The sequence below is a fragment of the Dasypus novemcinctus genome, chromosome 3 (genome assembly GCF_030445035.2).
Source record: "Dasypus novemcinctus isolate mDasNov1 chromosome 3, mDasNov1.1.hap2, whole genome shotgun sequence".
In the NCBI taxonomy this organism is placed as follows: Eukaryota; Metazoa; Chordata; class Mammalia; order Cingulata; family Dasypodidae; genus Dasypus; species Dasypus novemcinctus.
In genome coordinates, this window is record NC_080675.1 from 171,330,282 (window position 1) to 171,357,347 (window position 27,066).

The window sequence follows — 27,066 nt, forward strand, 5'->3', positions numbered from 1 at the left end:
GAACCGCTTATATATATATATATTTTTTTTTTTAAAGATTTATTTTTTATTTATTTAATTCCCCTCCCCTCCCCCGGTTGTCTGTTTTCTGTGTCTTTTTGCTGCGTCTTGTTTCTTTGTCCGCTTCTGTTGTCGTCAGCGGCATGGGAAGTGTGGGTGGCGCCATTCCTCGGCAGGCTGCTCCCTCCTTCGCGCTGGGTGGCTCTCCTTATGGGTGCACTCCTTGCGCGTGGGGCTCCCCTACGCGGGGGACACCCCTGTGTGGCACGGCACTCCTTGCGCGCATCAGCACTGCGCATGGGCCAGCTCCACACGGGTCAAGGAGGCCCGGGGTTTGAACCGCGGGCCTCCCATGTGGTAGACGGACGCCCTAACCACTGGGCCAAAGTCCGTTTCCCTATATTTTTTAATGTAACATTTTTTTGTGATCTATGTTTCTTCAAAAAAAAATACTATGAATCAGTGGATCAATCAGAGGAAGAAAAAAAGATATTCTGCATTGCTGAAAGCACCACAAAGTCAAAAGGAAAAGTTCGTAGTGGGATGGGGTGGGATGGAAATTAGCCATAGTTTGGTAACCGTTGAAGCTCAGAGAGGGATGGATTATTGGGGGTTCATGACTCTGTTCTCATTACGTTTGAGTATGTTTGCAAATTTCCATGATAAAAAAAAGAAAGATCATTTAAATATGCACAGACTTTTGCATGGCAAAAGGCAAATATACACTGGGCAATAAATATTTACAACACAAAACAGAGAAGGGGTTAATATCCATAATATTCAAAAAGGTCCTATATGGTGATTTTAAAACATAAAGTCAGTAGGATTGAAACGGGGGCAAAGGATTGGATCCAAAAATTCACAGAAGAGGAAATAGAAAAGGCCAACTGACACATCATAACAAGATGTTCAGCGTTAGTCATGCTCAGGAAATGCCGCTTTAAAACAGCGAGAGGTCAGTTTTTGCCCACTCTCTTGGCAAAGGTCGAGACGACTGATAACATCTAGAGTCGGCCAGGGTGTGGGGAACCAGCATTTCCTACACTCCTGGGGAACTTGTGAAACTTGTGAATCGCTGAGACCGCTTAAGAAAGTAAAATAGCAAGCCCAATTAAAGATTTAAACGCATATACCCTTTGCCCCAGCGACCCTGCTTTGGGGAATTTACCCTAAATGAAGGACTGTAACCGGAACTTAAGGATGCGGGTAGGGGGAGCGTCACTGGTTTACTTAGTGTTCCTTTTTTTTTTTTTTTTTAAGATGGATTTATTTATCCCCCACTGCCCGTGGGCCAGCTCTCTGCGCGGGCCAGCTCGCCTTCACCAGGAGGCCCTGGGACTCAAACCCCGGACTTCCTCTGTGGTAGACCCGCGCCCATTTGCTTGAGCCACATCTGCTTCCCTTAGGGGTCATTATTACAGAAGAAAAAAACCAAGAACTCGAAAGGAACCAAAATATCCAGAGAGGGCCATTTAAACAAGGACATTTCCCTAGGAAACATGCAACAGTTAAGGAGCTCCTTCTGCCTCTCGGCGCCCGCACGGCTGTCGCGCAGGAACCCGCCTCATCGCCCCGCTTAGAGGGACGCCCCTCCCGGTGCGCGCAGGCACGCGTGTTGGGAGTGCTGGCAAGGAACGCAGAGGGACGTGCCAAGGTAACTCTGCGCCTCAGCCACCTCGACTCGCTGTGGGAGGCAAGGGCGGCGACCTTTCCTTTTTACTGTCTACCCCTCTGTAGTTTTCGAATTGCTAGAACGAGCCTGTACTCTTTCTGTATCCACCACCACCGCGAAGCCACTACGAAACTACTGTAAAGAGAAAAGGAGGGGAGCGGTGTGGCTCGGTTGGTTGAGCGCCTGCTTCCCAAGCACGGATCCCGGGGCCTCCTAAAAAAAGAGAGAAAGGCAGACAAGAAGGCGGGGTGGCGAGGAGGCCCCGGCTGCTGCGGAGGCTCCCGCGCGGCGGGATCCCGGGCCCCCTGGCCTGCTCCCAGCGCGGGGCCCGAGGCCTGCGGAGGGGGTGCGGGGCGGCGGGGCGTGGCCGCGGCCGGCAGTGAGTGGGGCCCGGGAGGGCGCCCCGCGTCCCTCCCCGCACGACTGGCCCTCAGGTGCGACCAGGGCGGCCTCCTAGGACTTTGGACACAGTGACCCCCCCAGGCCCCTCGGGCGCTCCCTCACCCCTTCCCTCTCCCTCCTCCCCTGCACAGCCTCCCTCGGACAGGGGGTCCCAGGGCCTGCAGCCGCTAGCGGCAGGAGGGACCCAGCCCCCTCTCCCCCAGGCCTGATGCCGAAACGTCGCTGGGGGAGCTGCGGGATTCGTTCCCCGCCGCCCCCGCACCGGGCTGGGCCGGGGAGCGCGCGGGCCTGCGGGGCACGGCCTGGGCCTGGGCATTTAGCGCTGAGTGAATGGACCGCGGTGGGCCCAGCAGTCGTGGCAGTGGGGAGGAGGGTCCCTTGCTGGGCCCCGGGAGGGCAGGACAGGGGCAGCCTGCAGGGGAGACACTTGGCTTGAGGCTTCCGGGAGGAGCTGAATCAGCTGGATGGGCAGGGAGGGGAAGCGTGTCCCGGTACACGGAACAGCACATGCGAGAGGCCAGGGCTGGGGTGTGTGGGGGGAGATGGGGCTGGGGTGGTCACTGCTGGCCAGCGGAGGCTCGACTGCCCTGCTGAGGAGTCTGGACTCTGCCCCAGGGCATGCTGGAGCCGTGACCCGTGACCGAGTCCAAGAGATGCGGCCTGCTGGAATCCGACTTGCCTTAGAGGGAGACCCTGGGGACAGCTGGGGGACCAGACTGGAAGGGAGTCAGTGGGGGGCAGGGGGAGCAGCTGCGAGCCGCGCGGAGGTTCTCCAGATGCAAAGGAACTCAGCAGAGGGGCTGTGAGGAGGGGCGGCTCGGGGGCCCTCAGGAGGCACATCCAAGAGGCCTGGTGCCCCCTGAACTGTGGGGGTTCAGGGGGAGGGGGAGGGGCAGGAATGGGGAACCAGGGCTGTTGGTTTCCTGGAGCTGAGATTTTTTGTGGTTTTTTTTCCATCACTGTTGTCCTCAAGAATTGTTTTGGCTTTCTTATAAAATTGATTAAAAACACATTTTTGGAGAGAAAGAGGACAAAGAGAGCTTTTAGCAAGAACGTTCTTGGAGAAGCAGGAAGTGGGAAAGGGCCTGGGGAATCCAGTTGGGGCCCAGCGGGGTCCCAGGCTGTGGAAGGGACAGAACGACCTGGGGCCAGCAGGAGGGACGGGGGGTGCTGAGGCAGGCGGGGGGGGGGAGGGGCGAGAAGAGGGCCTGGGAGGTGGGGTGGGAAGGCTGAGCCGAGCCCTAGCACCCCTTGGCGGATCTCCCTTCCAGGGCCCCCTTCAGCCCTCCCTCCCCACCCCCACACACACTTACTGTGTGCTCCGAATCTCGGGGCTCCCCCAGCAGTGTGGTCAGTAGAAGGGCCAGCTCTGCAGTCGGGCCAATGTCAGTGCTGACACTTGGAACCTGGGCAACTGACCTTGGCAGGTCACTTACCCCCTGAGTCTTTGGCTGCCTCATCTGTAAAATGGGGACAATCCCTTGTTAAACTGTTGTGAGAATTAAATGAGAAAAAAAAAAAACACCGGGGAGCGGCTGAAGCTCAGTGGTTGAGCGCCTGCTTCCCATGTCTGAGGTCCTGAGTTCAATTCCCTGGTACCTCCTTAAAAAAAAAAAGTGAACGTGCTGGTGCTTAGCAACGCCAGGCCTCCAGGAAGCCCTCAGGGAGTGATTCCTCGAAGGAGTGACGTGTCCATCCGTCGCTGACCTGGCCTCAGGCACGTCTGGGAGGAGGAGCGGGCATGGGGTGGGGGCAGGCGCCTGCAGCGGCTCAGCCGGGGCGAGGGGCAGGGCTTCGGCTCGGTGCCCTGCGGGGCTGAGATGTTGGTTTTTGGTGGCAGCGCCCTGCGACGCTCACAGAGGTCCATTTCCTGCCGATGGCCTCCGAGTTCGAGGCTGGAATGGCCGTTGCGGGGGAAGGGTCAGGGCCGGGGGATTCTCTTTGCCCCAGGCCTCAGGAGGCTGTCAGGGCCTGGGCCCTCCGCTGGCCCAGACCCTTGCCCGCCTCTCCCTCAGGCCTGGGGCCCTGCCAGGAGGGGTGTGTCTGGGAAGGGGGAGCTCAGCTCCTTGGCTGACCTGGGCGGGGTTTGGGTGGTGAGCAAGGCCAGGTGAGACAGGTGAGGCCGGACCTGCTTCGTGGGCGGCCTGGGAGAGCTGGGAAACGAGCTCCCCGGAAACTTCTCCCCGAGCACAGTGACCTCACCTTCTCAGTTCTGCTTACAGGACTCAGGGACCATCTCACAGCGAAACCTGACAGGATGGCCTAAATCTGTAACTTCCCTCAGAGACAAAACAGCTTGCTACCCTCGAGTGCCTGGCTGTGAAGCCCTTGCACGGCAGTATCTAAACCGCCGTTAGGGAAGCGGATGTGGCTCAACGGACAGAGCGTCTGCCTACCACATGGGAGAGGTCCAGGGTTCTAACCCAGGGCCTCCTTGGCCTGTGTGGAGCTGGCCCATGCGCAGTGCTGATATGAGCAAGGAGTGCCGTGCCACGCAGGGGTGTCTCCCGCGTAGGGGACCCTCACGCGCAAGGAGTGCGCCCTGCATTGAACTGCCCCGCACTAAAAAACCACAGCCCACCCAGGAGTGGTGCCGCACACACGGAGAGCTGACACAGGAAGATGACGCAACAAAAAGAAACACAGATTCCTGATGCCACTGAGAATACACGAAGACACAGAAGAACACACAGCAAATGGACACAGCGAGCAAACAATGGGGGGGCAGGGAGAAATAAATAATAAAATAAATCAATAAACCGCAGTTCATTAGCCTCTGAAACCCAGGACCAATTTGACGTGCTGGAGACCAGGCAGGCCTGAGAAGTGGCATGTACCCCTCACGAGGCCCCGGCATCTCTTGTGTTTCTTCCACCCTCGGCCTTTCCTTTGCCTGTACAAACCTAGTTCCCATTCTCACTTTGAACCGTTTGGGGAAGTCTCCCCTGTTCCCTGCTTGTGCACTGGCAACAAATCACCTCGTTCCTGGGAGTCGTGTTTCTCCACCGTGGCACTGGATTCTCTTGGAATGGCCGTGCTTACAGGAACCCTGTGCAGTCCCACAGGGCTGTGCTCTCGCCGTCTTGAAATGCGTGATGTCTGAATACGGGCTCCTGTGTTTTCATTTTGCACTGGCCCCGCCAATGCTGTAGCTGGTCCCCAGAGGAAGACTGTCCCCCAGGAATGTAATACCCTCCAAGAACACTAACGGAGGAGTGGATGTGGCTCAAGCGAGTGGGCTCCCGCCTACCACAAGGGAGGTCCCGGGTTCAGTTCCCGATGCCTCCTGGAGAAGGCGAGCTGGCGTGGCAGGAAGGCGTGACGAGCGGATGCAACAAAAAGAGACACAAAGAAGACAGACAATGAGAGAAACAACAAAGCAGGGAGCTGAGGTGACTCAGGTGACTGAGCACCCCTCTTCCCCATGGGAGGTCCTGAGTTCGGTTCCCTGTGCCTCCTAAGGAGAAGACGAACAGACACAGAGAACACACAACAAAAGGACACAGAGCAGACAGAGACCTCCAACAATGGGGGAGGGGGAATAAATAAATAAAATAAATCTTTAAAAAGACAAACCACAGAACACTAAAGGCGAAGAGTGAGGGGAAGTTTAAGTTCCTCAGAAGGGGCTGGGGGCAGGTTTTGCGGGGCATGAGAGCAGAGAACTCCAGCAGAGTGGCTGGCTCTAGGCTGTGGGGTCCATCTCCCCATCTCTCAGATGTGGAAACAGGGGCCAGTGAGGGCCTGAGGCTTGCCCGGGGTGGCCCGGTCAGCAGGGCAGAGCCCAGCCTCCGTGGAAACTCAGCGCGCACGGGCATCTGCTGTCCTGGGGAGGGCTGGTACCAGCCTGGGCCCCCGCCCCCAGCCCCTCAGCCATGCTTCTCCTTAGGGGGTCGGCCTGGCTGCCCCAGATCTGTCCTCTCCTCAGCCCGGGCCAGGCCCCGGGGCCCCTCAGCAGCTCCTCCAGGGCCCTGCTGCCCTCTGAGCTGCCCCTCCGGGCCCGCCCCTCCACCGCTGTCCCCACCCGCCAGCTCCGGGCCCGCCTCGCCTCCCACCTGTACCCCTCTCTCACCCCCCACCTCTGCAGGCCCTCCTGCCCCCTCCTCAGCCCTCCCAGCGGCCCCTGCACCCGCCTGGGCCGGGCTGTGCCACCTCCTTCCTGCCTCGGGCTGCCAGGTGCTGGGGGAGGAATGACCCTGTACCCTGCCTGGTGTCACCCCCAGGGTATCAGCATCGCAGGCTGCCAGAGTACCATGAACGGGTGGCTTCAAACAGCAGACATTTATTCTATGGCCATTCTGGAGACCAGAAATCTGAAACCAGGGTGTCGAAAGAGCCAGGAGCCCTGGGAAGGCTCCTGGGGTAGCCCCTTCCTTGCCCCTTCCAGCTTCTGGTGGCTCCCCTTCTGTGTCTCTAATAAGGACCCTTGTCACTGGATTCAGGGCCCACCTAAATACTCCACAGTGATCTCATCGCGAGCTCCTTAATGACTCACATCTGTGAAGATCTTTTTCCCAACTACGCTCCCATTTGCAGGTTCTGGAGATTAGGGCATGCACATGTATTTCGGGGATCCGCCATGCAACGTGCTGTACCCAACAGGATCCTGGGGCCTTCCCAAGCCCCCTAAATTTCTTCCAGTCCACTCTCTGCCCACTCCCCAGTGAGGCTCACGGAAAGCACCCCCCACCCCCCGGCCCTGCTTCCAGCCTTCCCTGCCTCCAGCCGAGGAGAAAGCCATGAGGCGTCCTACCCAGCCGCCTTTGGGGCCCCACCTCCTGGCACGCCAGAGACTTGCTCCACCCCGTCTCCGCTCCCAGGGCGTCCTCGTCTTCCTGTGGTGGCCTGATACCTGTCCAGCCCTCCCTTCTTTGGAACCATACCCTGGACTCCCACCCTCCCCTGACCCGAGCTCCCCGTGTCCCCCTTTGCTGGCCTCCTCTGGAGCATTCAACCCCGATGACCATCCACGCCTCTAATTCCACGGCCCCACCTCCCTGCTCATCGCCTTCTCTCTCCCAGAAAACCTGGAGCGCCCCTTCCAGTCTGGCTTGGGCATGGGCTGCCCATCGCAGAAGTAGCCCATGGACATCCCGCCCACTCCTGTGGGTCACCAGCTCCCTGCACAGCCCCCATCCCCATCTGTGGCCTGGGATTTCCTGCCCGGCTCCCATCCCTAGGACCAGACTTCCAGCTGGCACCTGAACTGGGCATCTGGTGGGCCCAAGACCATTTCCAAACCGACCTGGTCCCCATCGATTTTCACCGTTGGCCAATGGTGCCACCATCCTCCAGGCCTCGGGCCCCCCAGGGCTCTTTGTCTTCCTGTCCCCCAAACAATCAGCCCCAAGTTCTGCTCGAGTCTGCACCCACTGCTGCATGCCCTCGGCCCTGCCTTAGAGGAGACCTCGGAGGTCCCTCTCCTGGCCACGCCAGCTCCTCAGCGATGCCCGTTGACAGCTGGCGTAGCCTTTGAAAGAGGTCATTGTGCCCTCACCCCTTCAGTGCTCCGCCACTGCCAAGGTCAAACTCCATGCAAAGCACCCTGCTGCCTTTCTAGCCCTGTCTCCCTCTAGCAATGCCTCTGCCTTTCTCAGGAGGTGGGGCGACCCCCTCTCCTCTCCAGCTGTCCCCTCTGGGGGCAGTGTCCCCCGGAGGGAAGGCGGGTGGGCAGGCTCCATCATGGTGAGTCCAGTCCCTCCTGGGGCAGGAGCCGAGTCTCCTGGTGCTAGCACAGAGCCTGACATCTGGCAGGCACAGCCTGGGTGAGCTGGAGAGGGCGGCTTCCCTCGAGAGAGGGCCCTCAGGCAGTTGCTTTCCTGAAATTTCTCCTCTTTGGAGACTGCCGGGGAGGGGCAGCTGGTCCCCGATTGCTCCGGGGCCCCTGGACGGTGGCCCTGGGCTGCTCTGGGAGCTGGTGGTCGGGAGAGGCCCATGCACCTTGGCCCAAGTCATGGGACAGCGGTGTCTGCCCCACTTGGGCACTCAATCTGCCCAAACCTGGCTCCTGGCCCATGGAGAAGCGGGGCTCTGGGCTGGTGGGGGAGCGGGTGCTGCAGGTCCTGGAGGCTATGCCTGGCTGGAGGTTTTGGGGACAGTTTAGGTCAGACCCCACGTGCAGCTCTGGAACCTTTGAGGGGTGTGTGCCCAGCGGACCGTAAGTCCACACGGTATGTGGATTTATTTGTTTTGTGTGTGTGTGTGTCTTTGGCATGTGGATTAATGAGTGACCCTGGGCAAGTATTAATAACTTCTCTATGCCTCAGTTTCCTCCCCTGTGGGTAGTAACAGTACTTTGCCTCACAGGGTTGTAGTGAGGATTAAGTGAAGGAGTATACAACAAACCTGGCGGGCAGTGCGGCCATGCCTGAGAGCCGTTTTCTTCTCGTTATGGGGGGTCCTGAGCTTCCCAGGCTCTGTTCGCCCCTCTCGAGGCTCTTGCTCCTCCCAGGGTGGCCCAAGGCCACACGGCTCAGGGTACGTTGGTGAAAATGCTTACAGCTGACAGGAGAGGGGAGAGGGGAAGGGAGGGGGACGGCCCTGACCGGGGGCATTTGTCGATTCCCATGGTGTAAATAATCTCACCACAAACTCCACAAACTCCCAGTGTGAAGTCGCCCATCCTGGAGTTGGGAAGAGCAGAGCACGAGCACCCCATTAAATCCCCGCCACACAGAGACAATACTTGTACTCAGGAGCGCAGATACTGCAGGAATGTGGTCGGATCATCGTGGAAGGGGGAGTGGATGTGGCTCAAGCAGCTGAGTGCCAGCTTCCCACAGGGGAGGTCCCTGGTTCGGTTCCAGGTGCCTCCCACAAACAAACAAAAGAGCAAACAACAAGCAGACAAATGAAGAAGCCAACTCAGGGGAGTCAATGTGGCTCAGAAGCTGAGCCCTGACTTCCCACATATGAGGTCTCAGGTACCTAAAATAAAAATCATTACGGAGGGATGAGTTTTGAGTATTATCTTTATTTAATTATAAGTACATATAATTTACTTTGTAATAATGGCTACCCTCAATGACTGGCTTGGGAAATTTCTCTCCAACCTGGTACAGGCTGGCTCCAGCACACACGACTGCCGTGCAGCGCCACTCGTCCAGGGGACAAGAGCCACACTGAAAGCTCCTGGGGCCTGGCATCTTCCCCCCGCTTCTGTTCACCCCAAGATAAATCTTTGGAAACACCACGTTTACAGGGGGGCTTTCTCTGGGGTTCTATATGCAATCTATGTTACATATCTGGGGACTCTTTTTAATCTGCCTTTTTTCACTCACAGTGTTGTTTTGAGGATTAACTGAGTGAAGTTCCCAGCCCCTTTCCTGGCTATAAGCATTCAAAACCTGTGAGCTGCTGTGTCAGTCAGCTGAGGCTAAAATATGTTGCTGTAACAAACAAGCCCCAAACCTAGTGGCTCACAACCATGCTTATTTCTTGCTCACACTACATATGTGTCACAGGCTGACTATAGCTTTGGGCTCAAAACCCAGGTCCAAGTAGTAGCCCTTACCTGGGCCACTGCTGGTCCCCTGGCAGAGGAAAGCAAAACATGACAGTGCCATACCGTGACTCCTAGGTTTTCTTCTTAGAAGCAGCACACCTCACTCACGCTCATATGGCTTTGGCCAAAGCAAGTTACATGGCCAAGGCTGATGCCGATGTGGGAAGTGTAATGCTCCTCAAGAGAAGGGCAACAAATATTTTCAACAGTACTGTCACGTACCACAGCTGCTTTTGCTGTTGTTATTAGTCATTCCCTTCTACGAGCTGGAGGTCACGCCAAGAGTTTCACGCACGTCTTCCCAGCCGGTTCTCTCAGCTTCCGCAGTGCTGCCTGAGCTCCTGTTCACCAGTGCCAGTGAGTGGGGGCAGTTCACAGTTTTGGAAACTTAGAGCCTAGCTAAGCCCATGGGAAGCCACATCCCGGACATCCTTGGCCATGGCCCCTCTGTGCCCTAACTCCCTTCCCCATGTCCACTCCTCCCCGCAACCCCCACCTGAGCCCCGGGAAAGCTCGTCCCACGACCTCCACGCCTAATCTGAGCCTGGGCTCTGCTCTGAACTGCTGCCCAAGCTGGGCAGAGTGCCCTGAGCCAGGCTTTCTGTCGACGTGGCTTCCCTGCGCCCTGAGTCTTACTCTCCTTTGCCAGGTTTTCCCTCTACCACGTGGCCTCAGTCGATCCTCACTCTGCTCCCCAAATTTAACCTGCACCTGCCCGTCCTGCCCCTGCCCCGGCGCCTGGCTCAGGGCAGCGCCCTGTTCTCCTCGTGGCCTCCTGGCCACCTCCTGCCTCGCTCCTCCTCACCCCTCCCCTCACAGCCAATGCAAGTCCCCATGTCCTGCCAAATCCAGCTCCAGAAGGGCCCAGGGAAATTCCACCGGCGTCCCTTGGCCTGGCGTGGGCCACCATTGTCCCCCACCCCCACCCCCAAAGGCCTCCTAATTGGGCTCCTCTCCTGGAATTATTTTTCTTCCCTCATCATCCATTCTCTGTCCGGAGCCAGGGTGCAAAACTCAAAACCACCACCTTCTCCCCACAGCAAGTACAGCCCACTCGAGGGCTTCCTGCCGTCCTCGGGATAAACACCAGCTCCCCCGCTCACCCCTCAGCTCTCCGTGACCTCCCCAGGCCCCGAGCTCCCGGCTCCTTGGGGATGCTGCACCTGCCAGCGCTCAGCCCGGCCTCCAGGCCTTTGCGTGTCTCCTGTCTCCACCCCCTTCCTCCGTGACAGACCACGATGAAATGAACTAGCTAAATTCCTTCATGAACCAACGCTCTTTCACCCCGGGAACGGCCACGTGTGGGGGCCCCTGTACTTGGTCTATCGCTGCTGCTGCTGCTGTAAGGACTTCGAGGCCTGAGAACATGGCCATCTCTCAGCCTTGTGAGGATGAGGGAGGGGGCGAGGTGGGATGGAGAGAGAATAAGCAGGGCCAAAGGCAAATGTCACAATAATAACGGCAGGACTCCGTGTGCTTCCTGTGGATTCTTTTTTCCTTTTAAACCCATATGATATTTTTAATTGAAGTATAACATGCTGTTGGGGATTGAATCATATCCCCCATAAAACACATGGTCAGCTAGGTCCCAAGCCCTGATCCTGTGGCTGTGGACTCATTTGTAACCAGGACCCTTGAAGATGTGAGTAGGTAGGGTGCGCGCAGGCTGACTGAGGGCGTGCGTTAATCCAACAGGGCTGAAGTTCTCAGGAGGAAAGGAAAGTGGACATGGAGAGAAACCATGGGGAGCAGCCAGAAGCCAGAAGTCGCTGGAACCTGGAAGAGAAAGGAGAAGGCACCATGTGCGTTGTCACGTGACGGAAAAGCCAAGGACCAAGGAGCGTGGGCAGCCAGCCCCAGAATGCCAGCGTCCAGGGAGAAAGCATCGCCTTGCCCAGCCTCCGCTCTGGTTTTCTCTTAGCCTCAAAAACCTCGAGCCGATAAATGCCTATTTGTTTCAGCAATTAGGAAACTCAAACATACCCTGAGAAAAAATGCAAAACCATAAGTGAGGAACCTAAGGAAGCTTCACAAAGTGAACACACAAGTAAAACCAGCATCCAGGTCAAGAAAATGGACATTCCAGCACCCCAGAAATCCCACTGTGCCTCTTTCAGGCTATACCCCTCCAAGAGGGCACCTGCTCCCCTGACCTCTAACACTATAGATTCATTTGGCCTTTTTTTCTTTTTAAGATTTATTTATCCCAGCCCACCCCGCCACCCCGGTTGTCTGCTCTCTGTGTCCATTTGCTGTGTGTTCTTCTGCGTCTGCTTGTCTTCTGTTTGGGCAGCACTGGGAACAGATCCCGGGACCTTCTGGAGTGGGAGAGGTGCTCAATCTCTTATACCACCTCAGCTCCCTGGTCTGCTGTGCCTTGTCTCTCCTCTTTGTCTCTCTTTGTTGCATCTTCTTGCTGCACCAGCTCTCTGCTCAGGCCAACTTGCTGCATGGGCGAGCACTCCTGTGTGGGCCAGCTCTCCACTGGAGCCAGCTTAACGTGCAGGCTATTAGAGGTTTGCAATAATTAACAAGCTGTAGCTCAGTTTCCCCTGATAAGCACTGGGGAAAGGATAACCCCATCCCCCATAAGCCTACATGTCCAAGGCATGACACTTCCCCACAGGTAAATAAAAAAACCACATAGAGATGGGAGTAAAGGGACATGGAAACCTTCCCTACCTACATATCGGAGAGAGATAAAATTCCTACAGAACAAAGGAACGTCTGATCCAGCAGCATTGCAAGAAACCATAACTCCCTAACCCACTATCTTCTAGTCACTATCAGGGAAGGTTTTCACCTCTAGGGCTTCCTATTGGCCCCTGCACTTCACCCTGGCTCTCAACCCCTCCCACCAACATCATTTCCCCGCCTAGGAAAGTTCTGTATAAATTCAAGCTCCCCCCTTCCAAGGCGGGGCTGAAGTCTGTTCTTCAGACCCCCTCCATTGGGAGAGCGTCTCAATAAATTCTTTGTCTACAGTCATATCAGTCTCTGTGTCCCAGGAAGCACCATATTTTCCTCTAACACAGGCCAACTTGCCTTCACCAGGAGGCCCTAGGAATTGAACCCTGGACCTCCCATATGGTAGACAGGAGCCCAATCCCTTGAGCCACAGCTGTTTCCCTGGCCTGTTTTTTTAAAGTTCAAATAAATGAAATTGTACAGTCTATGTTTTGTGCTTTATACCCAACATTATGCTTGTTAGATTTATCCAAGTGGTAGAGGGCAGCTGTCGTTTGTTCTTTCTCATGGCTGTGTAGTATTTCATTGTAGTATATTTATTTATGCATTGTTGTTAGACATTTTGGTCACTTCTGGGTTTTGGTGACTGTGCACGGTGCTGCTAACATTTTTCGTCCATGTCTTTGGTGGACAAGCACACTCACGTGGCATCGCTGAGTCATAACGTAAGCTATGCTACCTCCAGGGGACTCTGCCAGATGATTTCCCGGGTTTCCCACCAGTGTGTACAAGACCTCTGGATTAACTCTTAATCCTCAGAAGCCTCAGCATGCAATGTTGTGGACAGCCGCCCCGTCTTTCCCTCACTGAGGGGAGTCTCCCCACTGTGTGATCCTGGGCGGGGCCAGCCTCCCTCTGCTTTCTGTCCTGTCCCCGGCTTCACCAGTCACAGGCAGCTGTGATTGGAGTTAGCCTCTTCAGGGGAGGCCAATGGGATCTGTGGCCCTGAGAGTCCAGTGCTGACAGAGCCAGCGATGGCTGTGTTCCAACTGGGTTTTTTTCCCCCGCTGCCTGGCTAGTTTGGTTTCAGGCCTTCCCTTGAGTTTGTGAGAATTTCTCCATTGCCTTTTAGGAATTGCTATGTCTGGGTTGATTCTATTGTTTGCAACCAAGAACCCTAATGCAAGGGAACTGTTTTTATAAACCATTTCATAGATGAGGGAACAGAGGCACAGAGAGGTTTAAGTATGTTGCCCAAGGTTACACAGCTGGTGGAGTCAGGACTCAAACCAAGTTTCTACCCATTGCAGGGCTTGGCTGTCTGTATTGTAAAGTGCTTCCTTACACATCATGGAAGGCAGCCGAATGACTTGCCCAGAGCCAGTCAGCATCTGGTCAAGGAGCCAGGCCCTGACTCCCACGCCACAGTACTTGTCTTTAAGCCTAGTGTGTGGAGCTTTGTGCTTGTTGAAAGGGAAAGAGAAGAAACATTCATTCATTCATTCATTCATTAAACAATAATCCAATTTACTGACAGCTTAATATGGGTCAGGCACTGTGCTAGGCACCAGCAAAAAAAAAGTGACGGGAAAAAATAGAGCTGACATCGCATATGTCAGGTGATAGTGCCATGAGGGATAAAGTGGGGTCAGGGTTAGTAATGGAACAGAAGTGGCTCTTTCCGGAAAGCTGGACAGTGACGTTCTCTGCAGGTGACACGTGAGCAGAGACTGAATGAAGTCAGGGAGAAGTTCTGAAGACAGAGGCAGAAGGAACAGCAAGGGCACAGGCCAATGGTGGGAATGAGCTAGGCAAGCTAAGGAGCCACACGGCGGCCAGAGCGGCTGGATGGGGGGAAGGTGGAGGACGGTACAGGATGAGAGAGAGCCAAGCCAGGCCTTGTGTTTCATTCTGAGGTTGGTGGGATGCCTTTGGAGGGTTTTAAGTAAGGCAGTGTTGCGATCTGATGAATAACTTAGAAGGTCCACTCTGGCTGTGGAGTGATGAAATGGAGTAGGAGGAGGCAAGGGGGAGGCAGAGGGGCAGCTTAGGGGCTGGGGTGTGTCCCGGCAGGGGGACAGTGTGGTGAGATGTGGGCTCCAGGATGGCTTATTGTCAAAAAGGGTCTGGGCTTGGTGGGCAAGGAGCCCCCAGGGAGACGGCTTTGGCCTCGGCTAGAGGGAAGAAGGGGGCTGGGATGCCTGGAGCCCCTCTCAGGGCAGAGCTGGGGGCTGCAGACACAAAGGGGCCACCTGTGGGGCCACGGGGGTACCAGAGGCCACGTGGTGGCTGGGAGAGCTGTGTGGCTGGAAGAAAGGGGCTGGCCTGGAGTCTGTGGCTTCTCTGGGGCCGAGGAAGCCCTGTGAGCACCCACCAGGGGTGGGCTGGGCTGGGAATGGGGTGGTCTGCCAGGACCTGGTAAGAAAGGGTTGTCACCCCAAGCACTGGGCCCAGGGAGGGGCCTGACAGGGAGGCCACTTCTGGCTGCCAAGTGTGCCAGATGCAGGGAGTAATGCCAGGTGGTGGCTAGAGTTTGGACCCCAGCATTTCCTTCCAACCCTGTAATATCATTGGGCACTTTACACAGCTGACAGGCTGGCTGGCAGTTCCTGGGACCAAAGCAAGGGCCCACCTAGTGGAGAAGAGTTGGTAGAGGCTGGGAAACTCAGGAGGGGGAGTCTCACAGAAAACACCCGCCAAGGGCCAAGTCCAGCACCGGAACGGGGGCCGCCCCTTTGTGGACTGATGCTGAGAATAGGGTCCAGACACACCTCTCAGCCACATGAAAAAGTTCCAGAAAAGCTGGCTTAGTGGTTGGTGGTTCAACTCCGAGTTTGCCTCAGTCAGGTCCCTTCCCAGCCTGTAAGAGTTGCAACTTTTGGCCCAAGCGGCTCAGGCAGCAAGACTGACAAGGAGCGTGTGGCCTGCAGCCAGCCAGGAAGCTTCTCAGAGGGTTAGATGGGGTCAAGGGAAGAGCATCCAGGGTCAAGTGCTCAGGGTCAAGTCTCTGGTCACAAACAGATAATTGCTTATGGCAGCATCACCCACCAAAGCTGGAAGCAACCCGAGTGGCCATCAAATGAATAAACAAAATGTGGTACATGCGCACAACCAAGTGTTACATGGCTGTGAGAAAGGATGAAGTTATGAGACATGCTGCAGCATGGAAGATCCTCGAACACATGCTCAGTGGAATAAGTAAGGCACACAAAGCCAAAAATTGTATGACGTCACTTATACGAGATGACTGGAAATAGCAAATTCAAATAAAGCAGATTAGAGGTCCCCAGAGGAGGGGGAAGGGGAAGTGTGTTTGTAAAAATTTAAAAACCAAAAACCCCTCTACTCCCAGGCTGCCTAGGAAAGGGATCGTTTGCAGTGGTTCGTGCCTTGGGTTGTCTCTCAGCCTCCAGTTTCACTGCCAGCCCGTGAGGGTAGAGATGGGTGTGAGAAGGCACGGGGTGGAGGCACGCCGCCTCACCAGCAGCACCTGCCGACAGGGCCCTATCTCGGCTCACCCAGCCCTCAAAGGACTGAACTGCAGCTGCCCCGGGACGTGGCAACCTTGAGGGGTTCCCCGTGCAGGGTCCTGGTGGCAAAGCCAGCACATGACAGTTATGTCCCACCCCCCCCCAGCACCCACACTGATTGGCCACTGCCTGAGACAGGCACACTGCTAAACATTTTGAACATCACCTCAGTCTGGAGGGCCAATGGACCCGTCTTTGAAAATTCTAGCTGTACCTCCTTTGGGTCATGGGTTGCCGAGGGACACGCATCCATGCTGAGCAATGCAGAAGGCCACCTTCGGCTGGGCCTCCTGCAGTCAAGGCTGCGTGGGGGAAGTGACAGTGGCTCAAGTGACTGGACTTGCATCTACCACATGGGAGGTCCAGGGTTTGAGTCCCAGGGCCCCCTGGTGAAGGCAAGCTGGCCCAAGGGGAGAGCTGGTGCAGCAAGATGACACAACAGAGGAGAGACAGTAAGAGATGCAGCAGACCAGGGAGCTGACGTGGCACAAGAGATTGGGCACCTCTCCCCCCCTCTGGAAGGTCCCAGGATTGGTTTCTGGTGCCACCTAAAAAGAAGACAAGCAGACACAGAAGAAAACACAGCAAATGGACAGAGAGAGCAGACAATGGGGGGGGGGGGAGGGGAGTGAGAAATAAAAAAAATAAAAAAATAAAAAAAAAAGACTGCATGGGAGGGCACAGGTCACCTTTGTTCCTAAATGCTCTCTGGAGAGCAGAGCCAAACAAAAATTTAAGGTTTGCTCTTAAGAGGGTCCAAAGATGCCCCTTCTCATGGGCAATGTGGAATCCCTGTAGGACCCCTAACTCTCACTTAGGCCTGCTCCACCAGAGGCCCTCACTCCAGCCCCCCTTGACTCCTTCCACTGGGCCTGCTGGCTCCTCTCCCTTCTGACACCCCACCCACACTTCCCTGCCCCAACAGTCACAAGTTTGCTCTTCTGTCTTCAAACCCTTTCATCTTAAGGAAGCTTCACTAACTGTCGACCCCGTTTTCCCTACAGCTTTATCTAGTGGTGGTCCCTAGACATGGACTTGGGCCCTACTGTCCCATCATCCCCTTGCAGCCCCATTCCTTTGGAGCCCATCTTGCTTTTTACTGTCCTCAATTTTTCTTCCCACTTCTGCAAGGATTTGAGTACCAGATCCTGCCATCTCTTATTCCTATCACCATCAAACTTCTCCGAACCTACTGTGTCTACTTCCTCCATTCCCTTTCCTCCCCAACCTACTGCAAGATACTGACAACAGCAGCGAGTGTTCATTGAGCCCTTGAGAGTCTTTACAAAGGATCTCAGTCAATCCTCACAAGAGCTCCCCACGCAGAGGTTAACTGACTTTCCAAAGACCCTGTGGTATGTTGCAGAGCTGGATTTCTGACCCCCACTCTTACACAGGCACCCTGCAGTCTGGATCCTGCCCCCACCACTTAAAATCACCTCTTCAAAGTTCTCTGATTTCTCTGGCTCACTGCAGAGCTTAGCTGGGGAGCTGCATGTATTCTACGTATCCTCCTCCCCTATCCAAAGCCCTCCCTTGCCTTGAAGTGGCTCCACATTCTTTCCCTGCCTACAGGCTGTCCTCAACCCCTCCTCTCATCCCCTTCAACCATCCTCTCTGTAGGATCAACACTCTCATTTCCTCTCTTGCCCACTCACAGGTGGGCTCCCAGTGGACATCTCCCCCGCATCATTAGGCACCTCAAACCTAACGTGCCTACAAATGAACTCTTAATGGTTTCCCTCCCAAACCACGTAATCCTCTCTTGAATAATACCAAGACCAGTCCCCCAGTTACTTGGGCTCCTCCCCTCACCATCAGCTTTGCCTTCCTCCTCCCCTTCAGCCTCCACAGGCCTTTACCAGGTCCCTTCCCACTTCCTGTCCCCAAGGCCTATACCCAATGTGCCTGTGCTGTGTACAGAGCCCCGAAGAGCAGAAGCTGTGGGTTATTGAAAGAATGGGTTGTTGTTTGCCTTAACCATCTACTCATTCAACAGTTATTTATTGAGACATATCAGGTACAGTTCATAGGGGCTAGGATACAGCACTGAACAAATAACATTTCCTGACCTCAAGGAGCCTACATCCTAAAAGGGGGCAACAAACCACCATAAAAAAACACAAACAAATATACAGTATGTCAGAATGCTATAGAAAATGCCAAGGCAGAGTAAGGAGGACAAGGTGGGGGCTGCTATTTTCTATGGGATGGTTTGGTGACAGTAAGGTCCCTCCTTCTTGAAGATGATAGCATGAGTGCAGTGGGCTACGAGGTCAGCCACCAAGGCCAAACAGAACACAACCAACACTTTCAGGAAGCTACATCCTCAGTTTTGGTAATGAAAACCCAGGGACTTTTTAAAAAATCCTTTAACTTAGAAACACTAGTTGCTACCAGGGATGGGATCTGGGTAGCTGGGATGACAGGGTGGGGCCTAAGGTTGAACTACACGTCTTTATTTCCTAGTTAGAGGATTTGAGAGTTGAAAATCAGGATTTTTGCTAGGAAATGACACACCCCTCTGGGTCCTTCTCATACTTAAGTCTCAACCTTGGTTGTTGCTAGTTGGACTTGGACCTCACTCCTGATCTTTATTTCCATGCACCAATCACTGCTGCACCCTATTTGGAAAGCCAAAATGTACCACACTAATGAAAGAAGTTGTCAATGTGGGAGCAGTGGGGGGTGTGGGGTATATGGGAACCTCATATTTTTTAATGTAACATTTTGTGTGATCTATCTTTTTTAAAAAAAAAAAGAAAGAAAGAAAAGCCATGGATAGATGGTCTTAGTGAGGAAACCTAATACTAAAGACTGGTCCACAAGTTAAAGTTTAGCCAGCAGCCTAGTTTTAGCCCCTGGTTAAAGTGCTCCCAGGTTTCTACTTTCCTGATGAAGCTGGGACAAGAGGGTTTTGCTAGCTGGCTCCCAGGGGGTAGGGGGCCAGGGGACAGGCTTTCTGTGACTGGAGCCTAAATAAACAGGGACTTGAGGGAGCCGGGGTATCCTGACCTAACTCGCAATGTGACAAGCGTGGGGCCACGGCGAGGCTTAGAAGGAAGGTAGGCTGTTCAAAGATGGAGTCAGGTAGGGGTGGGAAATGCATGATTACTGTTCTTTAAATATTCCTTGTATCATGAAGTCATTGACCCCAGTCTCCACAAACTCAGGCTGCCAGACAGACCAGATTCCCCCAGCAATGTGAGCACTCTTGTCAGCCGCAGCAGACGGAGGAAGCTTCCTTCCCTCTCTCAACCTCCAGTGCCTAGAACTGAGCTTCAAAGGGCACTTAGAACTTGTGTAATGGGTGCATTTTAGAATTCAGCCAGTGGCAGTGAGGATCAAAAGCACAGTATTCTCTACCACCTTAGGAAATCCTCAGTTTAATCATCAGGGCCAAGGGCTTCCAAAGTAAATTCAAACCTAGTCCCTATTTTCAAAACTTAGATCTCTCAGCACCAAAATCTGTACTCTTCTCCCCAAAAGGCCAACAAAGATTTCTTCTTAACTCATTAAATAAGAGAGATTAAAACCTCAAGTGAATAATGAACAATTATTATGGTCTGTTCAAAAGGATAGGGTTTTCCAAATAAAAAAACCAGGCTAACATTCTGATGCCTTTTTAAGAGGCACGTGAGGGGTGTTGTCTGGATGCCCACTACTGATACCTGGAGAACCAGTCAACGGTTGCTGGTAATCATGGGCAATTTTCTGATAGGCAAAGCATTTGAAATCAGGACTATCCCAGGAAATCCAGGAGACATGGCAGCCGTGAAGTAATGCATGAAGCCACAAAACCACCTCAAGAAAGATGACGTGGTTCTAGCTTTGCGACTCTGGACACAGCACTTAACATCCTGGGCTTTGCTATCTCATCTCCCTCCAGCTCTTACACTCTATGTTGATAGTCACTAGACACTTCAAACACCAAGTCACCTCTTTGAGACTGTTTCCTTATCTATGAAAAAGAGAATGATAAAACTGGGAGAGACAATCTTGAGCAGTTAAAACAAATAATCTTTGGAGTCAGGCAGGCAAGCAAAATCTTAGCCCTGTGTGGCCTTAAGCAAGTTAGGTGACCTCTCTTGAGTCAGTCTTCCTTAATTTGCAAAATAGGGATGATGTCATTTGTAAGGATTAAATGAGATAATGTATGTGGAAGGATCTTGTTCATGCCACCTTACAGTAGGTTCAAAATAAACATTGGTTTCCCTCCTTTGTCCCTACCTCACATTCAGCAAATGAAAGTAAAAGGGATCTGAAACTTTCTGGGACTGTGCTAAAATGTCTGAAAAAAAAATTTAAATCCTCAAAAGAATGAGATCAGGGGTTCTGACATCATATGCCTTCACCTACATTTCCGTCTTTCAACATACGAGGCTGACCTGATCGACACTGCCCCTGCTCTAAAGTCGTCAGAGAGATCCTGGAAGACTGAGGACAAGACACTGTAGGCAGAAATAGGCACAGACCACAGGAAGCACTATTCAAAAGTGGGAAGATGTGGCCCTAGTATTGGTCCTGTTGGGCACTTTCTCAAACCCACACTGAGACAGCAGGCACGAGAGGGCCCTGGGCTGGGACGCTTTGCTGTGAAGGTGCGGTGGGCTCCCTAATCTCCAGGCAGCTCAACGCTGAACTTGAGACTTGGCCTAACTGGCAGGATGGAAGCAAGAGGCCTGAGTCCGAGGGGGCATTTTAGCTCTAAATTAATCACTTTAAGAAAGACTTGTATCACATGTAGATGTTTGCAGGTTTCCAAAGCTCTGGGAGAATCACTTGAGGGGAACAGGGTATACCCACAAGTAGAGCTGAGGGAGGAACCCTTTCCACACTAAGAAAAAGAAGCAGTACAGCTACCAGCCTCAGCCAGCATGCCTCCCATGTCCCCAGCCTTCCCCCTGCCAGGCCCAGAACGGCTCACCCCAGCTCAGGCTATCATGCAACAGAAGTGGGTGCAGATGGCTAGGAGTTTCTTGTAGGGAGGAGACCCATCGTTTGTAACACAACTGAGCCCTCCAAGTCCCCATGAGACTGTTTCTCAAACCAGAGGGATTCATAATTGGGATATGTTCCATATGCTGTCCGCTTTACCTTCTACAGTCATGACGGAGGGAATGCTGGAGAAAGGTCACGGTGTGTGTGCGCGCGCACGCTCTTCCCTACGAGCAGAAATGGGGTGCCATGCACCCATGTTTATGATTTGGATTGCATCCTGTACATAAACACCTGAGAGAACAGAGCTGGGTTTATGCCAGCAAGGGAAAACACATTTCGCAGAAGGTGGTAATCGGAGAACTTGCTTATACAAAAGGATTCTGGGTGTAACAATCCCAGTAGTCAGGGTGTCTGTGATTCTCAAAACCTTAGCCCTGGCTTGCCACTCAGCACCCCCTGCAATATGAAGTCATCTCCTTACGGCACCTAGCCAGCAAAAGGAAACGCATCAGTGCCTCGGAGGCACGTGGAGCTTAGGATGAAGACCGGTCAGAGAGTCGAGGCTGTGCTCAACCCTAGTGGTGGGTTCTCAGAAACAGGGGAGTCGTGCAATACTGTCACCAATTCCTGGGAGCAAGTGCACACAAGAGGAAAGGGTGCAAGCAGCTTGGGCACTCTAATGCCCCCTGAGGAAGCCAGAATGCCCATCTTTGTAGAGGCCATACACATCTGAGAATGGCATGGCTGCACACGTGAGAAGTAAGCACATCCTAGCAGTGTCAGCAAGTAATTCCTTCCCTACTCCATGCCGAACAGTTCCCTGCAAAGGGCTATGGTCCTGAGGCTTAACTTCTAATGCTCAAAAATGGATTCCAGGGGAGCAGGTATAACCCAAGTGGTTGAACACCTGCTTCCCACATACAAGGTCCCAGGTTCGATCCCCAAAATCCCTAAAAACCCAAACAAGCAAGCAAACAAACGAAAAAATAAAACAACCTGGTGTAGCTCAGTGGTTGAGCGCCAGCTTCCCATATATGAGGTCCAGGGTTCAATCCCCAACCCCAGTGCCTCAAAAGGAAAAAAAAAAAAAAGGTTTCCATTTCAGGATTTCCTTGGTTTTGCTTGTTTTAAGAAGTCCAGTTTAGGCCAATTCTAAACCTCAGACAAACTGGGACAGGTTGGGGACTTTGATGTTGAGATCGCCGATGTTGATGTTCCGAGGAATCTCAGGCAAGTTGATGTTTTTCACAGCAGACACAGCCCGGGCAGGGGCTGCTGACAGGCCACCCTGGGGAGAAATGAGAGGTAGGTATGTGACAAATTCTGTCATCTGCTTAATGCTTAAGGGAAACAAGCGAAGGTGACCCGGAAAAAGCCCAAACTAAGAGCACGCAATGCAAGTTTTGATTTATCTTCCTCATTCCTTAGAGGTAGCCAACAATGCAGTCTTTGGATTAAATGCGAATTATATGGGGATCCAACTCTGCTGAATCTGATGCATCCAGTAGTGCCTGGCACATGGTAGTGCTCAATAAATGCTGGCTGAAATCATTTGAGATGGCTTACCAAGTCATGTGAGTACTGGGGCACTTACTGGGTTATGAAACAAAGCAAAACCAGCCAAAGACACTTAAGGACCAGTGCGAAGACACAGGGAAATTCTTAAAAGGAAAAGGAATGTCACAGCTCTAGGGCTACTGCTTGCCAACTAATAATGTGAGATGGAAAAGAGCTGGCTTTGGAAATGTCATATGGCAACAAGATGGAAAGCCATGACACATGGAAGGAGGAGGGCGCCCTTGGACATGGAGGACGGGAAACGAGACACAGAGTAGAAGCGTCCTTGGTCAGTCTCTACCACCCACTTACTCTCAGTGTAAACAGAGAAGCAGAGAAGTTGATGAATCCCTCAAAATCACTTTCCCCTTTATTTACTACTTACAGGGGACTGAATCCAATTCTATTTCTCTCAGCAAGTCTCCATTTCTACTGGTTTCCAAACCCCTTGCCTCTGACTCACTATTCCTGGAAGTTTCCCAGCCTTCATTTCTAAAAGAACTATAGCTGCCACAATAGTTGTGGTCTGGAAAAGTTTCTTCAGCAGGACTGCCAGTCCTCATAGAATTTCTGGTTTTGCAAGATCACGTTCCATTACACAAAGCAATGAAATTCTTTAAGGCACTCAGATAAATGAAGAGGAAACCTGTTCTGCTGATTTTGCCACGTATGAAGGGGTATGCTCGGAAGCTCTGTCCCCAGTAAGGTTGAGGATGGGGATGGCACCCTTAGGGTGATGGGATGGAATTTACTGTGAGCACCTGTATCAAGCTAGAACCATGTGGGGGTGGGTTGGGGTATGTTATTTTCAAACCCAGCCCAAACTCTACTTTAGCTTTTTTTTAAGGCTACCTGGAAACAAGGAAATTGGCAACTCATGGTCTCTCTATTCTCATGAAATACCACGAGAAGTGGATGCTGGGACATCGGACTCACACAGCACATAAACTAGGCAACCACAATGGAATTGGAGAAGGGGATTTGGGATCTCTCCAGGGAAAGAGTGGCTTTGATAGGAGGAATTACAAACCACAAACACGGGTAACCCACCAAGCCAGAAGCTGTCTGCCTTCCCCTGCCATCTGATTTTTTCGGTCACACTTCTAGTCTGAAATTGGGGATTTCAAACTTCATTCCTACTTGTTTTATTTTTAGGGCTGACCCTCAACTCAATCAGTTTTGATTGATTCAAGGAAGAAAGAAGTATACAACATTTCCCAAGGTTCCATGGTGACATATACCAATACAGGTATTCATTCCCTCCCTCTGCCCAGCTCATTCTTTAACCAGCCAAGACAAGAGTATAACTGCTTACTCACTTCTGATTTCTCCAGCCTGTTTTGAGCTTCAATCTGAGCCACAATTTCATTCATGTTTGTTTCCAATACCATCCCACCCATCACCACCTCCTGAAGGATGTAGTGCACCTAAAGGGGAAGTAAAAATAATAAGGGTCAGAAGGGTAGTTAGTGTAGACTTTCCTGCAGCAGCAGAGTGGTCAACATGACACCAGGTCCTGTTCCACAACTCAGTTACCTAATCCCCTGGCCCATCCACCTCACAAGGGATTTCTACAATGTCTCGGGCACATCACAATGATGAAGCTCTTCATCAACGGCAGAGGTGCCAGGCTACACTCAAGCCAGAAAAGTGCTAAGAGCATAGGCTTTGAGGTCAGACAGAACTTGTGCATCAGCTTCCTCCAGGATTATGGTGAGTGCTGCATGAGATAAGATGTGGAAAGCACCTAGCATGGTGCCTGGCACACCATGGGTTGTAAATAACTGATGGTTTTCATTACTAATACGATTATCAGCAAGGCTGAGTGGTATTAACTAAGTCCAGCTATGACAAACAGCTGAAATGGAATGTCTCCCAGGCTCTGTAAAATAGATCCTCCAGGCTGAACTGCTAGAGAGAAGTGATTAGGGCACAACAGAACCCATTCTTCTGCACCTGTCCTCACCCCGTATCTTAAAGCTTAGATTAGGTGTGAGGCTCGCATTTGGGCATTCAGGTCCCATCCAGCTGGTTCTCTAAACAAAGCTGAATCCCAGTATAATTGACTGCTGTGATGGAGTCAAGCACACTCAACCACTGTAGCCCATGGTGGCAGAAAAGGCGCCAGGGAAAGCCCTCAGTTAGTCAAGTCACAGGTGCTCACTGGAGTCTGTAAGGGCTGGTACTTCATATTTCAAATCAAATCATATCATCCTGGGCTTCAAGGTGTGATCAAATTGGGAAGAAAACAAGTACCACCCTGTGTTGTTAACTAAGGGCCAAATTAGCCTAACAGTTCTAAATGTTAGAAAGGGAGAGTGGAAAGTGGCTGTGGCTCAACACAGAGTGTCTGCCTACCATATAGGAGGTCCAGGGTTCAAGCCCAGAGCCTCCTGACCCATGTGGTGAGCTGGCCCATGCTCAGTGCTGCCGCACACGTGCAAGGGTGTGTCCCCTGCGTAGGGGAGGCCCACGCGCAAGGAGTGTGCCCTGCAAGGAGAGTCGCCCCATGCAAAAAAAGCACAGCCAACCCAGGAGTAGCACCACACACATGGAGAGCTGACGCAGCAAGGTGACACAACAAAAGAGACACAGGTTCCCAGTGCTGCCTGACAAGAATGCAAGCGGACACAGGAGAAGTACAGACAGTGAATAGATACAGAGACCAGACCACAGGGGGAAGGGGAGAGAAATTTAAAAAAATAAATCTTAAAAAAAATAAAAATAAAAGGGAGAGTGCTGGCTGGAGAGAACAAGGATAGCTTCATAGAGAGTGGGATGACTGAAGCTAGGCTCTGATGCCACAGAAGCAAGGGAAGGATTTCAGGTGGAAGGTACTAAAGGAAGTAAATCAGCTGGTATTTAGACAGGATGAAAAGCACCTTGATCTGGCTGGAATGTTAAGTTTATGCAAGAAAGAGGCTAAAGATAAGGCCAAGAGGGAGTTTGGATCTAGAGTAGGGTTTCCAACTTGGGCACTACTGACATTTTGGGTCAGATAATTTTGGTGGGGGCTGCCCTGTGCATTAAAGAATGGTTAGTAACATCCCTGCTACCCACTAGATGCCAGTACCACCTTCCCAGTCGTGAAAATAATCGTGTCTCTAGACATTGTCAAATGACTTCAGGGAGGCAAAACTGCCCTGGTTGAGAACCTAGACTCTAGACTGGGAAGGACTTAAGGACCAACATACTCTGCAGGCAATTATGTCAGGAAGAAAGATATGTCTGTGTTTACACGTGTTTGTGCATGTGCATTTTTGGCACATGAAGTTCTCTGGCACTTCAGTTCTCCATATTTTGCCCTTTGTTTTAAATGGAGGGAATACTCTAAGATATGTAACTGGGGATACTTCTAGGGGAGAGAGTATAACAGAAGCAGGTGCCTTCCCTTACATATCCACACTGAGCCTTGTTAATGACATTTGTGCCTACATATACACTGTCATGAGGCACACCTGAATTTTAAACAATATGAATTCTTTCATTATGCATTTGCAAATGGAGAATTAATAGTGCAAATCTCCCATGCAGAAAATTTATACAATGTTAAATAAGACTGGTCTTAAAATTATTCCCTGGGGAACATCACTATTTATACTTCTCCATCAAGAACTGGGCCACTACATCAGTCCTTCCAGTATTTATTCCTTTTGTTTAACCAACCCCTTCTACATAGGGGAAGGTAGCACCTGTTGAGTGTCTACTATGTGCCAAAGAATTTATGGAACTTATTTTTAATCTTAAACATCCACCTGAGGTAGGTAATGCAGACTTCTTTTTATATATGAGTAAACTGACCCACAGAAAGGTCAATAAATTAACCCAAATGCAATGTATTAGCAGCAGAACTGAGCACTGAATTTGGGTCTACCTCATGCTTTCTCAGAATCCCAAACCGTATTTTCTATCCTATTCATCTCTTACTCCTAGAGTCTACATGGAATCTCTTTTTAAAACTGTGGATTAAAAAAACACAAAACTTTAACCATTTTTTAAGTGAACAATTTAGTGGCATTAATTGCATTTACAATATTGTGCTACCAGAACTGCTATCCAGTACCAAAACTTTTTCATCACCCAAAACAGAAACAGAAACTCTGTGCCCAATAAGCAGTAACTTAATTCTCCCCCAACCACCTGTTCCTGGGAACCTCTAATATATTTTCTGCCTCTATGACTTTGTCTATTCTAGTCTTTCATAAATGGTATCATACAATATTTGTCCTTTTGTGTCCAATCTATTTCATTTAGCATGCTTTCGAGGTTCATTCATGGTGTAGCATTTAGCGGACCTTCATTCCTTTTTATGGCTCAATAGTATTCTATCGTATGGATATACCGTACTTTATCTATTCATCGGTTATAGTCATTTGGATTTTTTCCAGCTTTTGGTGATTGTGAACAATGCTGCTATGTGCAGCATCGCTGCTATGGTGTGTAAGTGTCTGTTTAAGTCTGAATTCTTTTTTGTTGTTGTTGATACTGCGGGCCAGGGATTGAATCTGGGGCCTTGCGTGTGGGAAGCCGGTACTGAACTACTGAGTCCCACTGGCTTTCCTGAGTTGGTTTTTCATTTGTTTTGCTTGTTGTTTTTTCAGTTTTTTCAGGAGGTACTGGGAACTAAACCTGGGACCTCCCATGCGGGAAGTGGACGCTCAACCACTTGAGCCACATCCACCCCTGCTTAAATTCTTTCGAGTACATACATAGGAATGCTGCCATGAAGTAGTTAAGATTTCAATAAAATATTTTGCGAAATAAAAAAAGAA

The 27,066-nt window shown here is 51.9% G+C and overlaps 1 protein-coding gene across 1 annotated transcript in view; it reads right to left on the reverse strand.

Moving 5' to 3' along the window:
• Positions 1-17,781: 17,781 nt before the first annotated feature.
• LOC105744133 (actin related protein 2/3 complex inhibitor) overlaps positions 17,782-27,066 on the reverse strand; it is an 89,317-nt gene continuing 80,032 nt past the window's right edge. The window contains exons 9-10 of the mRNA XM_058294692.2: positions 23,614-23,721; positions 17,782-22,025 (exon numbers count right to left, since the gene is read on the reverse strand). Coding sequence (XP_058150675.1) covers positions 21,897-22,025; positions 23,614-23,721 — 237 coding nt within the window. The 3' untranslated portion in view covers positions 17,782-21,896. The remainder of the gene's footprint in view (positions 22,026-23,613; positions 23,722-27,066) is intronic.